Source organism: Watersipora subatra, chromosome 3, assembly GCF_963576615.1.
Source record: "Watersipora subatra chromosome 3, tzWatSuba1.1, whole genome shotgun sequence".
NCBI classification, from domain to species: Eukaryota; Metazoa; Bryozoa; class Gymnolaemata; order Cheilostomatida; family Watersiporidae; genus Watersipora; species Watersipora subatra.
The window spans coordinates 72,753,125-72,771,101 of NC_088710.1; the positions used below are offsets into that span (position 1 = coordinate 72,753,125).

The 17,977-nt window shown below is 36.4% G+C and overlaps 1 protein-coding gene across 1 annotated transcript in view; it reads right to left on the reverse strand.

Moving 5' to 3' along the window:
* Nucleotides 1–17,977, reverse strand: part of LOC137391308 (signal transducer and activator of transcription 5A-like) — a 45,614-nt gene that overhangs the window by 25,102 nt on the left and 2,535 nt on the right. Inside the window, exons 2-8 of the mRNA XM_068077738.1 lie at nucleotides 17,245–17,385; nucleotides 4,657–4,810; nucleotides 4,483–4,569; nucleotides 4,097–4,183; nucleotides 2,610–2,732; nucleotides 409–501; nucleotides 162–319 (exon numbers count right to left, since the gene is read on the reverse strand). Of these exons, the coding sequence (XP_067933839.1) occupies nucleotides 162–319; nucleotides 409–501; nucleotides 2,610–2,732; nucleotides 4,097–4,183; nucleotides 4,483–4,569; nucleotides 4,657–4,810; nucleotides 17,245–17,381 (839 nt within the window). The 5' untranslated portion in view covers nucleotides 17,382–17,385. The remainder of the gene's footprint in view (nucleotides 1–161; nucleotides 320–408; nucleotides 502–2,609; nucleotides 2,733–4,096; nucleotides 4,184–4,482; nucleotides 4,570–4,656; nucleotides 4,811–17,244; nucleotides 17,386–17,977) is intronic.

Below are 17,977 nucleotides of genomic sequence, written 5' to 3' on the forward strand. Positions count from 1 at the left end.
TTTATAAACATTGTCAGAATCTAAACGTGTCTCTCCCTCTCTTTCTCTTTCTTCTCAATCTCCTTCCCTCTCTCTCCCTTTCTTTCTCTCAAGCTCAGCATGAACAATGCTTTTATATAAACATAAAGCAGATATTACGGGTGATAGTGCTGAATAACTACCATCTCTGGATTTTCATAAGAACATGTGCATCACACAAGTTAGCTTTATAAGTTGATTGTTTCTGCAGGTTCTTCCAGTTAACAAGTTCCACCTCAAACACCATCTGACTCAGTGTCTTGAACTGCACGATTATACCCTTGAGCAGCTCGTAGGTCCTCTACAAACACGAGCAACTGGCGATTCAATCAAAATTTACTTTAAACAAGACCAGAGTAATGAACATACATACAATAGTATGATATTTACCATTCGGATCTGATGCAGCTCCATAGCCCGAGCTTTTAGATCTGGTTGAGCATCAGTGATCTCTTTCTGTAAACTCTTCATGGCCTCCTCCTTCTGCAGCGAAATGAACATTAACTAGACCACATATGATAAAATAGAATGTAACTCCCTAGATTGCTCTAGCCTCGAACACCTACACTGTGATGAGGGAGCTGATTACCCGTATCTTTTAATTTACTTTGTGTAAAAACATAAGAAAAAGACTAAAGAGATGGATAACCAAAGTAAATATATGCTTACAATACAGGAACCTGCACGAAACCGACTATACACCGAGAATGGCCAGCCAGTCAAAAACATGAGCATTAACCTATTACCCACCAACACAGATATACCTACACATAGGCACAACTCGGTCAAACTTAGTGTAACTGTCACACAACATGATAAGGAGTCTTACAGGACTGAGAACACAAGACAAACTGTCAGTAACATTCAACAATGGATATTGTATGCATTCACATATACAGACGTAGAAATTCACAAAATATAATAATTTACAGTAAGTATTTTCTTCATTTTCGCTCTACATAATGCTTATTAGAATTTCAGACATTTTTGGTTTTTTACAATTCTCTTCAAGTCTGATATGTATTCAGTTGTTGCCACTTAAAACAATTCATCTACAGTCGAAACAGATGAATGGTTTCCCATGATTCAGATTAGAAAACATGAATGTTGACCCCAACAATGACAATATCTTAAGAGCAGTCTGTTTGACATAGGCCATTTTTACATTGGCATATTTTTCCAGAACTCTATGGTTCCTGCCATTATAGCAGATCATTCTTGGCCATCCTCACAAAGATTTATCATTGCTAGCTCAGCTGCAGCCACATTGGTAATTTTGCATTAAGCGGGTTGAACAAAGTCCATGACCTTTTTAGTTTTAAAAACAAAGCCAGCTCACAAAGCTTTCGTGCAGGTTTTCAATCAGTGTTACAGTGTATTTCGCATTATTACAGCCTTCTTACAGTGCATTGACAGGTCACCTTGGTCAAGTTCAGCAGAAATGTCCTTGACATGTCTCTAGTTAAGCGTATGAGTCTGAGTGTAGTTGAAGATTTCTATCCCAGTCTCCATGATGCTGTTTAAATTCAATGGTTTATACACAAATCACTTCCTGGTAATCATGTAGTGGAAACTCCAAAACTCATAAACATTTTTTATTTCTTTGTAAAGGCTCACAAGCCTGTTCCCAGGTCGGATCATTGCTGGCACTCCATCCATGGCTATTGCAATTAATGTTCACAGGTCGAATCATTGCTGGCACTCCATCCATGGCTATTGCAGTTAGTGTTCACAGGTCGGATTATTGCTGGCACTCCATCCATGGCTATTGCAGTTAGTGCTCGTATAGGCAGATTTGGTCTCTCAAATGAATTCATCACTTTTTGTCCCAGTTATTGCCATGGTTGCGTCTTCATATGACACAATATCAATGAGTTTTTCTTTGTTCAATTTTGTTTGGCATAAACCTTCAAATCCCGCCTTCCATGTCACAACTTTAATCTCAACAGATACTAAATACTTGTGCTTAAATAACTCCAGACTCTTACAAACTGCTGATGCTGTTGGCGCGGAGTGAACTGAGCTGTTGCGGAAGATTTGAAGTTTTGAAATATGACAATATTCAACAAAACAATAGACATTTTTGTAGTCTGGTAAAAACATCCTGAGTATTACTTTCAACAATTCAGAAATGGACTCAGAAATTCAGAAATGGATTCAGAATGAGACACAAGTGTTTAGTACTTGAATGATGAAGGTTTTTATCTTAGAGACTCGTGCATTTGACACTCAAACCGACTTACTTGTAAACTTGTCAGATTAATATACATGTATCATTACATGTCGTTGTTTGTCTGCATTAAAGTGAATACATTGTACAGTGACATATATCTTTAATTAAATGCATGTATGTACAACCAACATCATGTGCCAAAAACTACATGATGTTTCTATATGCTGGCTACCAAATGCTGGTTATTCTAGCAATATATACACGTCATGTTCTGATCAGAGGATTAAATAGGTAATTGACAGATCTACCTATGGTTTGAGCGATGAGAGATCTATCTGTAAGTTGAGAGACTGAGAGATTTACCTGTAGGTTGAGAGACTGAGAGATCAACCTGTAGGTTGAGTGATTAGGAACCTACCTGTAGTTTCAATGAGCCTTTCCGAAGCTCGTTCATTGTATCCTCATTCCTTTTATTGCGCTGGTATTGCAAGACAAAAAACTCTTGCCTCTGTTGCATCTCCCGTACATTTGTGCCGGTTTCCTGCGAGTAGATACAGTTCATAGTCACTGCCATATTTTAGTTTTATCTAACAAACTTGTCTATAAAAGCTAACCCAATAACCAGCGCACAAAAATGCAGCGCGTGTCTACAATGAGAACATAAACGGATGTCTTTATCATACTTAATAATAGGCAAGAAGGCTTTTAGATCAGAGTTAGACAGTTCTTAATAGTTTACTTGCATGTTACAAATACATGTGCTTGAAAGACATGCATAACATATGTGCGTGTCACAAGTACACATGCTCGGTGGACATACATCTAACATATTCATACAGTGCAAGTGTACACACATAGTAGTTATATGTGTAACATATTCATACAGTGCAAGCGTACACACATAGTAGTTATATGTGTAACATATTCATACAGTGCAAGTGTACACATATAGTAGTTACATGTGTAACATATTCATACAGTGGAAATGCATTGCTAACAAATTAATAACATTAAAAGTGAGTAAGTAGGCTCAGAAAATAAAGCACTGAATATTTTAAGAATACAATTAAAACTCTACTTACGACCCTCTCTACAAATGTTCAACATAAGATGTAAAATTTGAGCTAATATCTGACTTTACACACAAAGTAATCTCCAACATGTGAGGTTATCAGTTTCTTGAAACTTCGCAGTTTTATAGGTGAAAGTAAAAAGAAGAAAATTGAAAACATCACAAACACTAAGTTAGTTTAACCTTGACCTAGTTTAAATCAGAGAAACGCCATGTATCTCTATCAAGACCTCTATCTCTGCATCGGCACGCCTACACGCCATGCCTTCGTTTTTTGTTTGTCAGTTGGGTGTCTCTCCTGACGTAACAATAAAAAACTTTTAATTTATTTTATTTCATCAGTTTAGTTTTTGTTACACATAATTTCAAATTTTACATTTGATTATTTGATAGTTTTACATAATGCGTTTGTCTTAATGCTATGTGCAATTAATTCCTGCAGTATTTATTAACGGGCTATCATATGGCACTGGGCTATGGAATAAATTAAATGAAACTACAGTCTAATCTTATGGCAATATTTGTTCCAAGATACAACATTTGTTCTAAGATACAATGTTTTTAACATTCAAAGCAGATATCAGGAAATATTAAATTCATATGTAGAGGTTTAGCTGTATGTTATTTTTACGGTGATTGGTACCGTATGTGACGCCCATACAACAGATGCTATAGGGTACATTGGAATAGCTACTTTCAAGGAGCTTTAGCATGACTAATGCACTACTATGTACACCATTTGATGAAGTATTTTTATGTTAACAATGATTATGTGTGTGTGACCTTAGTTTGACTTTTTAGCGACATCGCATGTCTCAGGAAGTTCCACCTACCATAACTCTATTCCGCAATGCTTCCATATCACTTAATATACGCCTCTCTGTTTGAGAAACCTGGTGCTCCTGTTTCATGGGTTCTCCCTGCAACCAGTAGACAGCATATTGCACGCGCTCTTCAATTCAATACAACTGTCTGTGGACGTTGTCTTCAAGATAATAAATAGCTCAATAGAGTATCTTTAAAATCTATACATGTAAGAGTTGCCCTCTCATGAACATTTGCAAATAATAACATTAATTACTTATTACAACAGTCATTAATCATATCTGCCTTTGGGAGGGTAACAGCTACATGAAATGGGTAATAAAGAGATGATAACTACTGCAGTCATGCCTTATCGACATTACTTCCAGTAATTTGTAGGCGATGTTTCACTCACACAGCTCATCATGACCAGCTGCTCTTCCCGTATCAAGGACTCCCTGATGAAGCCTATGAATGCCAGAGGATTGTCTTTAAATGACATCTATAACCGACCAAAAGAAATAAGTTATATGGCCAGGTTTACTCCAAGAACCAATGCATTGCTGGATTAGTGGTGGACCCTACCTACCTTTATGCTGTTAGCACTCTCCAGCAGTCGCATCCTGTATGCAAAGCCCTGCTCATCGGTAATAAACCTGTTGGCATATTCAGTGACTTGGATCTCCATTTGGTTGAGAAGGTGTAAGGCTACAGTCTCATCTCCGTTGTCTTCAACTGACTTCCTGAGAGGAAAAATTTGTGTTCACTCTCACGCGTAACTCTATGTATTTGTGCTCACTCTCACACATAACTTTATGTATTTGTGTTCACTCCCAGGAGTAACTGTTATAGCAATAAATGTGCACACATTGGTTTTACGCCACACAGCTACTTTGCCATACAATGAATTAATTGTGGACATACTTATTACAGGTGCCAATTTTCAATGGCACAAACAAAAAATGTGTGTCCACACTTTCCCATATGCTTGCAGTGCTTACCACAAAATTATTGGTTAATACTAAAACGTGTGAAGATGATGATCGCGTGAGAGCTCATGACACAACAATTATAAGTACAATTATTACCAACTGTGGGAGAGTGGCTGTGTGGCTTTAGCAAAATCTCTTCATATATTTGTGTGAACTCTCAGTTGTAATTCTATGTATTTGCGTTCACTCTCAGTTGTAACTCTATGTATTTGTGTTCACTCTCAGTTGTAACTCTGTGTATTTAGGAAATAACTAGTACACAGGTTCCTGTCAAAAAACACTCCATCCCGAACAAAGGTTTAAAACTGAGGCATGACGACTTTATGTAGGGTGGATCTAGCAATTGCATATGACTCAATTGGGTACATGTATAACTGATGCATGACTATCTTGCATATGACTCAATTGGGTACATGTATAACTGATGCATGACTATCTTGCATATGACTCTTTGCATATGCAAATCTATGCAGTGGATGGCTATATTCAATATTCAACTAGCCTATATGACTATAGGGTGCACAACTATGTTGTGTTTGAGTCCTTGTTTGACTTCATGCAATATATGACTATTTTATTTATTTATGACTTCACGTAAAGTACGACTATCTTATTTACGACTTCATGCAATATATTACTATCTTATTTACGACTTTATGCATTATATGACAACCTTATTTACGGCTTCGTGCAACATATGATCATCTTATTTACCAGTTCATGCAATATGCGACTATCTTAGTTACAAATTTATGCAATATGCGACTATCTCATTCACGACTTCATGCAATATACGACTATCTTATTTACGACTTCATGCAATATATGACTATCTTATTTATGACTTCATGCAATATATGACTATCATACTTACGACTTCATGCAATATACGGCTATCTTATTCACGACTTCATGCAATATACGACTATCTTATTTACGACTTCATGCAATATATGACTATCTTATTTACGACTTCATGCAATATACGACTATCTTATTTACGACTTCATGCAATATACGACTATCTTATTTACGACTTCAAGCAATATACGACTAGGTATATCTTATTTGCGACTTCATGCAATATGCGACTATCTTATTTACGACTTCATACAATATACGACTATCTTATTTACGACTTCATGCAATATACGACTATCTTATTTACGACTTCATGCAATATACGACTATCTTATTTACAGCTTTCTACAATGGATGACCATCTTGTGTAATCGAGCTTGAATTTGGGCAAGCTGAAATTTTAAAATTGAGAATGAGATGGTGATGAGGCCCAGACATAAGCAGCCATTGGAATGATAAAATTAAGTAGAAAGGCATTTCTGTTGATATAACATGCAGAATCGTGGGGCCACAGAATCGGAACAATAGAATGCTTCTTCTGGCACCAACTGTACCAAATCAACAGAGGTCCTGATACTGCCTCTTTACGGACTGTCTAATATATACCAGAAATACTAGTACCTTTAACGCTGGTTGCCTTATGCACTGTAATTTGTGTTAGACAAAATCAATGCAGACAATTCCAGTGGGGCCAAAGGCTATCAAAGGCTTCGGCTGCAAGTTACAACAATCTTTTGTTAAAGGTGACTTAAACAATAAATAGGGAAAAAAGTCAATGTGTGACAGATGATGACTGAGCCCCAGCCGAACGATGCCAACACTGGCCACCGCACCAGTAGGCCGGCAGGAAGACAGCTTGGCCCAGCCGGGCTGAGAGGGAGTTGACCCGACCTTAACAGGCCAAACAGAGAAGAGATCGAGTGGCTGCCAGATGGTGAAGAGATGCCCGCTAACTACCGAGCCGGCACTAAGAAGACCAACCAGGCCGGCATGGAGAAGACCGGCCGGAAGGGTTCACAACGAATCCTTTACGCATGTAAACATGTACTGAAACTCTAGTTGATCGAATGATTGTAAGGGCACTCAGATAGGTCCCTGACCCCAACTAGCTTGACTTGACAAATGTAGACGTCCGACGGGCTAAACAGAATGACAAATGTAGATGCTCGATGACAGGCTAAACAGAATGACAAATGTAGACGGCCAACCAAAGGCTAAATAGAATGACAAAATGGCAGCGCCTTAAGTTAAAGAGAGGCAATAATTAGAATCCAAGTGCCAAGAGAGGGCTGATGCCTTGATAATTAACTGGCTCCCAGACATTCGCAACTGATGCCTCCAGCTGTAGGAAATAGCCACAGTATGTCTTAGCCACAGTATGTCTAGTAGGCTCAATGTCTTTCACGCTGAAACTCATATCACACAGGCAAATACAAGCAACCAAGGGCAGAGGTATCAATCTTACGCAAACAATTCTAAGAATTTTAAGGTAAGACGAAACGGAACAGAAATGGGCCATCTATCAAGCGTTTGGTTGTCCTTACTGAGATAAGCAACTGATAATGCAAGACTATTACAGATGGAGTGGTGATGAATACGGCACCATAGAGGTAACTAAGAAGCAATTCCAGGAATATGTATTTATGGCTCATACGTGAGTGCGCGCTTACGTACGATGGCACTTGAACAGTCCGGATAAGGCAATGTAGGCGGAAAAGCCCAGTTGTTGGCAAACAATTACTCCTAACCCTAGGAAATACAAACGCTATGTAATTCTTGGAATCTGTTGACAATAGGGTTGACTGCATATAGCTGTCTAGGAGAGGGGGCGGTGAGCTGTAGGATCTCTAGTAGACACACAAGGGTCGAATGCAAACACAAGGCTATCGACGGTTATACACAACCAAGTCTCACAAATTTTATAACTACAAGTAAAAATGATGGCTCAAGGCGGGAATAGATGTCTTACTGACAGTTCTCTAATATGGCAAACCACAAAAACCCGCTGAAGTGATTTGGATTGAAATGATGCTCAAAATCTCTTGTACTAGTTACTGTAGCAAACAGGGGTTTGGCTAGCCATTTGCTCAAACAAAGGGGTACATAGCTATCTGCTCAAAGTTATGCCAGAGCTAAGAGAAAAGCTGGGTGATATTATGAGTCAAGTATACCAATAATTCACAGTGTGTAGGTGGAATTTCTGACCCTTTGTAAACTCAAACCGAAGCATAACTACCAGCATTTCGAAATTTTAATATTTAAAAAAATTCAATCATTATTCCTTGATTATATTTGATATATTAGAATTTACTCTAAAGTTGGGTTAGCAAAACTCTTTACACCCTACACAAGCAGCGCCTTGGGTACATTTTATTATGGAACCCTGATCTAGGTAGGTTGTTTTTATGTCAAGTCCAAGGTATGAGCACCAAACAGTAATAGACATAGGCCTATATGTCTATTATATGTCTATATATATACATATATATATACATATATATATATATATTTATATATATATTAACTAAAAGCAAGTGCAAAAGCATATAAAAAGAGAACTCTACACTAAAAACCTAAAAGATTATTAGTGGAGTATGAAATATTTGAAAAATTATTGCGAAAAATGTAAACTTTTAGTATTTGCGTTACAAATTTGTTTGTAACGCAATACTAAAAGTTTGTAATTTAATTAATTTGTGATAATTAACGCAATGTAATTTAGTACAATCGCGTCTGATGAGTGCTCCGCACGAAACAAATTTGTAACGCAAATACTAAAAGTTTACTTTTTTTGCAATAATTTTTCAAATATATATATATATATATAGGCATAAACTGTCACATCAAATTTCAGTTTCTAAATGTACTGCAAGACTTAGAGTACCATTAAAGCTGGTATTGACTTCAAATGTCTACACCTTGTACCTTATCATAATGTACACTTCGTGAATCTCTCTTTAGCACAATCCAAAAGATGAGATTTAGTAGGCGAAATAGTACAACGGAAATATTCCTTTCCAAAAACGTTTCCGTTATAGATAATTTATGTTATACGAACGGCAAACTACATGCAAATTGCCTAATCCGTTCCAAGATATTTCCAAACTCATCCCTTGACTCATCCCTTGAGCCATACAGAAAAAAAACCTGACTTTTTAATTTGTTGGCTGTACCGTAACTGCAGTAGGCTATTATTAGTTCGTATCAACCACTTTTCTCTCTTTTCTTATCACTTTCACTCGTTTTATGGTTCATGATTTTATAGTAATTTTACAATAAGTTAAGTAAATTTTCGATGCCCAATTACAACGATTTTTTTATTTTTTCTGAATAGCAAAGTCTATTCTGCAAAGGAAAACTAATAACAAAAATTTTACATGTCTACAATAAAGCAAAACAAAAACGTATTTTTTCTATCATAAGAGCGGTGTCTACCTGTTCGTAGTCTATCTGTTTCCAAGGAGGATCAAAATTCGGATAATAGATACTATTTGATGATACTCCAACTCTGGCATTCAGATTGGTAGACCGACACTGTAACACCTGCACTAATCGATCACCTTCAAGTATTTCTGAACAAATGTGCAAGTACTTATTCTGTTTTGTCGACAGGTTTCTTGATCAATCATGATCTATCACGGCGAATCGGAAAATCGTGAAATATGTAAATTTTATATAGTAATGGAGATTACGCCATATGTATGTCATTTTGCCTCACAAATGCAGCAAAAGAAAGAAAGCGCCGTTTTAGGCTAACTACAAGATTCTTGTTACTCAAATCGAATTTGAGAACTTGCACCGATTTGACACTTTACGTTATATGGGGTTTTTGAGTGGTACGAAGCAAAAACTTTACATAAATTTTTTACGTTATGTGGAGGTTACGTTATAGGAGATATACGTTGCAGGAGCGGCTACTGTACTGTCCATTAGAGTATGTAGCTAACCCTGGCCCCATTTATTGTTTGTGTAAGGGTCTAAAACAACAGCCAGTTTTGATTTAATCATGTAAACTTTATACGCTAAACTGTTTTTTTACATTTGTTAGCCCTACTCAATCATTCCTGATTTTTGGTTTTTCATTTTTGTTTTGGCATGTAACAAACACACCATTTTGTTGATGATTACGGATATCAATAAAGAGATATACTTGCATATTTCAGTTTCTACAAATAATTTCAGACTTGCCTCCCAGATCGGCCTTCTATACATCGGTACATTCAAATGCTGGCCGATGCAATACTTCACAAACTCAGGTAGTGAGCAGCTGAAACGAGTCAACAGTTTTTATATTTTTAAAGCAGTTAAAATAGGAGATTGTGCATGCGCTCTGTTTTATTATTTAAACAAATTTGATAAAATCAAAACTTCAAGTCATTTTAACTTGGCTGACTTTCCGGCTGCTGCAATAGCGATATAATATTATGAGTAATTAGAAACAGCCACTTACAATAGACTTAGATCCCTCAGCAATTTATTCCCAAAAAGTAGGTGTGCAGTACAACCATAACTGTTATCGTAAGATAACAGGTTTGGTTGAGAACGTTAGGCTATATTAGCCAAATTTCTAAGAACCTGACAAAAGAAAATGACATAGTGATGATGTGCTGCACATGAAATTAAACTCTTATTGCTAGTAGCGGAGATAGTCAGCTGTGTCACTATAAAAGTTATCATTAGTTATCGACCTGATCTCATCTTACCACAAGTATGGCAAATGATATGAATTATTCTATTACAAAATGAATGCTGATTAACACACAGCTGTCTGTCACGTAATAAGTGTTTAGCTAATGCAAACAAAGATTTTGTCGCAGTCACACTACATTTAACACTTTTACATTTGTCATTTATTGTCAATGCTCTGGGGCCATCAAAGTTATTCAAAATGGAGAAATACTCTAATTTAGCTAAACAACATGCAGACTGCAATAAAAGTGATTTGGTGTTGCATAAAAGAGGTTCACTCATCGCAGTGATAGGTATGATATTTTATAATGACATGCTTTCAGCTATTCCAATCACAAATCAAATCCCTTACTGAATAAGACAAAACCCCCACCGGAATATATAGAACTGTGGAGGACTGCAAAAAACAAGTTTTTTGAACTAATGTAACAACTACTTGTCTCCATTAACATTGTTTATTTGTGTTATACTATATTATATATTATTTAAATGTAAAAAACAAATGTCCAATTTAGGTAATACATCTGGAGTAGGGAGAGAACAAACACAGCCTTGATTGAAAGGTTTTTAAGACGGGTTGAGTAAAGATTATCGAATGACTGTCAATAGAAAAACTTTTCGCATATAAGTTGTTTTCTGCATCGCTGATGTTTCAGCAATGCCGAGCAATACTTCGAGCCTAGTTAAGTGAAGCTGATGTTTCAGCAATGCCGAGCAATACTTCGAGCCTAGTTAAGTGAAGCTGATGTTTCAGCAATGCCGAGCAATACTTCGAGCCTAGTTAAGTGAAGAGTTTTAGTTGGATGTCTCATGAACTAGTCTGTGAACAAAACAATCGTGTCTAATTAAGCCATTACAATACACAGCAATGAGAAATGTCTGGAATTTGGTAGCATCTCACGAATATTTGCTCATACTTTCGAATTTAGATAATTTAAACAAATTTAAAGTTTAAAAGTCGAGCAAATCCTGATTATTCAGGAGCAGTAGTGTTATTGACAAATTTTTTATCAAAAACATACACTAATGCATTGCAATAACAGTAGCTTTAATTAACAGTTTATTTTTATCGAGTTTTATATTTTTATTATTTAAATGCTTCTTCAATTTTAAAGCGACGGCTATATCATTAATGATTTATTGAATATGAAATAAATATTTTACATTTTTTAACACTATCATGCGGTTTGTGGTATGTTTTATATGTGATTTAACTGCGATTTAGCACATAATTTGAGAAAGATCATAAATGGCTACTGGAACCTTTTCGTGGTTACCACGCCATACATTGTGATGTCACGTTGCAAGCAAGCAGCTCATCTAGTCGCTTGAGGTAAGTGAAAGTGTCTAAGTGTGATGTCAGTGGAGACTTCATTTGGAGACTGGAGTAAAACAGACATTGCACTGGCATGTTTTAAGTCAGCACAGCAACGGCTGTGGTGGATTATATCCCGATGCTAAAGTAGAAAATATTAGTGAAAACGCGAATAACTGGCCTAGTAACCAATATTATGTTGGACTTTAAAGATGAACTTACACAAAATTTTAGTAGATTTTATCAGAAAGTATCCGTATTTTTCTATTATTTGCAATTGTTTTTAATGTTTGAGGTTATGTGAATGCCAGGTTGCCTCAAGATTAAACTCAACAAAACTTGATAGCGATTAAGACGTGCAGATCAAGTGCGAGTCTGACGTCTATAATTGCAGAGACTGACAGAATAGAGACGCGTAATGCTGCAACTTACATGTAAATGCAGTAGCCGATATCAACAATAGCAACGATAGTAACTAGTGATATCATTTCGCACATCTTTTTCTTCTTAGCGTTTTAACCACGATCAAGTTTGGTCAATTTTAATCTTGAAACATCCTGGCAGTCAGATTACCTCAAACATCAAAAACAATCGCAAATGATAGAAAAATACCGATAGTTTTTAACAAAATCTACTAAATTTTTTTGCAATTTGATTTTTACTAATACTGTAGTACTTGACTCAATGAAGCCTGCTTAGCTTGAAAACTGGTGTGTCATCCAGCATTCTTAATCTTGCAATCTGAACAGTGTTATTTCTCATTGCTGCCAGTCTGGGTCTAGGCAGCAATCTAAGTGCAACTTGGGGACAGAACAAGGCTTCACAATGACAACATTTAGTGGATCAAATTAAAAATACGCAGATGAGTAGACTTCTACCATTAAGTTTATATAAAAATATATCATACCAGCAGGCTCAACCATCCATAAAAAACAATGGCACTTTCTGCGCATCAAACTTAGTTCTCAGATGCCACAATGCACCACAAGGTCAAATAGGTACAGCAGGCTTTCCTATAGCATAAGTTCCAGTTAACGTAAATAATTTATGTAAAGTTTTTGCTCCATATTTCGTAACAAATTTCATATAATGCAAAGCGTCCAGTTGGTGTACGTTACCAAAATTGATTTGTATAATGAGAGTCTCTAAAGCCTTGAAGTTATCATATTCTCTCTTGCCGCACTTGAGAGAGAAAATGAGGTATTGGGGTATCATATATATTATATATACGTACTAGTACTCTGGTTGCCCAGTGTACTGTGAAAGATTGTCAGGTATGTCGATAAAGCGCAGATAATAGGTAGCTCACAATTAATCAGAAATACCCAAAGGTGATCAATTGTTAGCGTTGGTGTAGTTAGTGTTAGTCAGCGTTAGTCAGTGTTAGAGTGTCAGTCTGACAAGCTGGATGTCATGAGTTGCAGTCTCGTAAAGTGATGTTTTATCCTAATGTTTAGCTTAGGCTTTGGTCAGATGGACTGACAGACACCGCTCTTATTATAGTAAAGATATATTTTTGTCTCACTTTATTTTGGATACACATATACACTTTTTCCTTTAGCGTAGATCTTGTTGTATAGAAAAAAGTTGACTCCCCTTAACTCCCTCACTCCCCCTAACGTAAAATTACCATAATCATAGCCGCAAAACCACGTGAAAGTGAAACCATGTGAAAGTGATAAGAAAAAAGAGAAAAGTTGTCAATCCAAACCAATAATGCCAGAGTTACTAACTCATTAAATCAAAAAGGCAAATTTACTTTTTTCATTTTTGAAGGGCCAAAGGGGTGAGTTTGGGAAGATCCTAGAATGGATTAGGCAATTTACATGTATTTTAGTGTTGGAATAACATAAAATTCCTATAAACGATAAACAATCTCGGCCCAGATTATTTACTGTAGCTGGTTTGTGAAAACTAACCGCAAGCCCTTTGTACACAGTAGCCCTGGTGGTAGCTGATATATGCATATCATCATAGAAAAACATCCAACATATTGCGAGCAGTTGTATCTAATGACAGACATAGTATAAAGGTTAACTGACAGCGCAAAAATCAATGCGCTATTCCGAGCACAAAGCATGATAAACTGGAATTCTAATAACATTTTGCTGTTATTTCAAATAAAACTTGCGTGTTAGCAACAATTTTAAGTGCAGAAACAAACAGGAAACATTTTTAACATTTTTAATGGTAAGCAGTTGGTACGGTATATCATTATATTAAAACCAGCAAAATGACCGGCGTTGCACGAGTATTAAAATCAGTTTATAAACAGTGACAGGTAATGTAGTTGCCTGCCACTTGCTATTAGCCTGACACATTGCCAATGGCTAATTTGAGTAAGCTAGTAGTACTTTGAGTACTTCCTAATAAGAGCTGTGAGAGCATGCATAAAATGACGTTGTGCCGCGCGAAGCAGCATGTGTATTTTCACTCACATAGCGACATATATCGCCTCAGAATTCAGTGCATCTCGCGTAGCTTAATTGGTAAGATATTTGCCTGGCAAACAAGAGGTTCCAAGATCAAATCCAGCATTAAACGGATATTTCCTTTCTAAATTTTAATACTATAGCTAGATTAACCGACACACACACAAACTTTGAGATTTAAATTTCTAGATTAAGATTATTGCACAAGAATACTTGAAAGAAGTTTCATCAAACCCTTAATCACGAAAGCAAAACTTGGACTGGCTGATTTTTAAATAATAACTTTTGTATACAGCTATTATTTCCATTCGTGTAAGAAATTTATTGATGACACAAGCCAAACGTTTAAGCAAATTGGGATAATTTATAGCTGCCATTCTAGGACTGAAGCCTGGCTATAGGCTACATAGGCAAAATGCCCAGCCGATGTGTAGTATTGGTATCTACTGGGGTTACACACTTACGCTATTAAATTTGACATTGGCAGATAAATTGACCAATGAGAATTTGCCTCAGTCATGTGAAGGTCAGGACATGCTTGCTGGATTTTCCATTATCATTATAAAAACACCACCATCATGTTAACTATCTATCACGAATCGACTTTTCAATATAATTAATCAGATAAAGATTTATCCTGAAACATTTCATGAGCAGTTTCTATATCTGTTACAGGTAAGAATGAGCAGTCCCTATCTGTTACAGGTAAGAATGAGCCGTCCCTATATCTGTTACAGGTAAAAATGATCAGTCCCTATCTGTTACAGGTAAGAATGAGCAGTCCCTATATCTGTTACAGGTAAAAATGTTTTTATTCATTTATATGTACAGCCAAACCCATACTTACAATCACTTCAAAATATGAAACTGTTGTCACCCAACAAAAAATTTAAGCTATCGTCCGGCTCTACCCGCAAGCTGATGACTTTAACCTTTCCTGAAATACGTAGTGCAATTTCATAAGTAAAGTTACGGGTAAAAACTGACCTCTTGTATTGATTAGTAGTAAGTAGTACCCTGGAAGTCTAGTATGCAGTGAGAGATAATTGAGTGTAATAACTAATTGCGTGATTATTCCAGTACACTTGAAGGTGGTTGATTGGTGCAGGTGGTGTAGTGTTGGTCTACCATGCCAAAAGGTGTGGGTTCAAGTTCCATTGAGAGCAATTTCTTTTCTGAACCTTCAAGCGTGGCTTGGAACAGACAGACGGACATGGCTATTGATATACTAAGGATTATCACTCACTATTTATTAGATCTAATTCAGTTTTTAAATTTAGTTTTTTATATTGTATTTTTATAAAAGAATATTTAGTTCCTGTAACCTAGTCTTATGCAAAGAATTTGCTGTGATGTTAAGTGTAAAGACCCAAATTATTTATCGCGAGGTTAAAAAAATGGAAGTTTCTATTGTTAGTAAGTACTAAGTAAATTAATTATAGATACATTAGAATGATAAACTAGCTTGCAATCTGTTACTCTTCTTTACAGGTTGACTTGCAACAAAATTCACATTACAGTTATTTGGTATCAAAAGATTCACCATGTCTTACCCTGTTGTGTTGTAGGTGCAAAATATGTGGGAATGTGATTACAAGCTCTTAAAAGCTTAAAAACGAACAGTTAATCACAGCCATCACGAAAACGCCGTAGATTGGAATCCCTTTCCAAAACGGCTCAAATGGGACATAGCTGAACACGATGACTTCTGTTTACACTTTCATGCAACCTCATTCGTCGAAAGATTTTCACAAATATACTTCACGCATTCAATAAAACCTTGTCTAATATCATTACGCATCTATTTCATCATCATTGTAATGCTGTTACTTTGAGCACTGATTTCTCAAATCGACTATAAAAATTTGTTTAATTTTTTAACCTCAGTCCGAAGGAGTGCATATCATCCTCTGATAAACCTTAGGAGCCTGTTGGTCACCTGGGATAGTCAAAAATCCTGCAGAAATCGTTCGCGCTGTTTGGCAAGAAGTATGGGGTCACATGATCAGATTACGAATAAATGATTAGACCAAGCCAAAACAAAACTGTAAAGTAGCGAGCATCTATATTTGATACAGGCTTTTCTGTAAAACCCGAAGTGTTTGTCATAAACTATTGCTACGAGACGTTTTATTTTGAGCCTTTTATTGGCCTTTCAATTCACGTGATAATGCCACGTGTCGAAACAATAACCAAAATGTTTGAAAGCGTAATCAAAATAAAGAGATTCTAAACTACAACGTTTTAGTGATGGCTGCGACTAACTGTTCGTTTTTGAGATTTTAGGAACTTGTAATCACATTTCCACATATTTTGCACGTACAACACAGCAGAGTAAGACATGGTGAACCTTTTGATACCAAATAACTATAATGTGAATTTTGTTGCAAGCAAACCTTTAATGTACACTCTTTTAGGGTATTGACTGATTATAGAAAATCTATCCAGACGAGTCTATACAGAAACAAGTTTTACTGCTATTCAATTATGAGTAATACTGAGATCAAACTACTGACGATGACAGATGTGAAGTCTATCATAGTAACTAGACAAGATACATCAAGAAAGGTCTTGGGGTGTGTAATGACTTTATACGAGACTATATGCATTCTCATGACCCAATGGACCTTCTTGTTGAGACTTAAGAGATAAGTGCACATAATGCATTGACTTTTTATCTTCGACTAAAATGATCAGCGCAGTCACATTATAAAAATTTTTAAATTGCAATTCACATGAGGGGGTAAAAATTTACCTAATTAAACCTGATTTTCTTGGCAACTATCAGAATAGTAACAATATTGTCGCTAATTAACTAGGATAACAGAACAGTGCATACTACAGCCAGGTAAGGTAAGGATATAGATAAGGGCACAAAATACACCTACCAGTCCTGCATCTCGATCCATGGAGCGATACTGTCTCGTACCTCCATCGGAAAGCTGCCATACCTACCAGAATAGAGCTCTTGGACCTGCCTCAAATAGTTGCCAGTGAGCATGCGCGTGCGAGCCCAGAGTGCCATCTCCCTACAAAATATTTACAGGTGGTAAACTATGAGCTACAAGAATGTGAGCTCCTGTAATCAAACTGCTAGTTCTCTTGTGATTATACATTCAAAGGTTGCTATATTTCCAATAAAAATTTACATAGTATTGCGCCCAGCAAGCACTGCAGTGTGAGAGACTGTAGATTTAACTGTGTGAAGAGTACACAAACTCAATAATGACAGCGGATGTATAAGTGATGGTAAAACAAGTGGAAGGCAATATTGAAACCGCCCAAATAGTAGTTATTCTATCCACTGCCTAATCAGATGCTGACAGACCTCTTGAGAGCACATCAAATAAAAACTTACCTCCTAAAATAGCTGATGTTTTTATAAAATAATTTGCAGATTTAGTCATAACGTTAAGAACACCTCATATAATATGTTTCTGAATGGTAACTTGAGCTAGTAGCCACCAAATATAACTGAGTTAGCATGAACAAGCGTGACAAAACTACACCTATCAATAGGCCGAGGCGAAATACGTCAAAACAAGGTATCGACTGTATAATCTAAAAAAGCAGTTATATGAAGTCCTTTACTCCACGAAGCATTGATAATCCTACATGCCT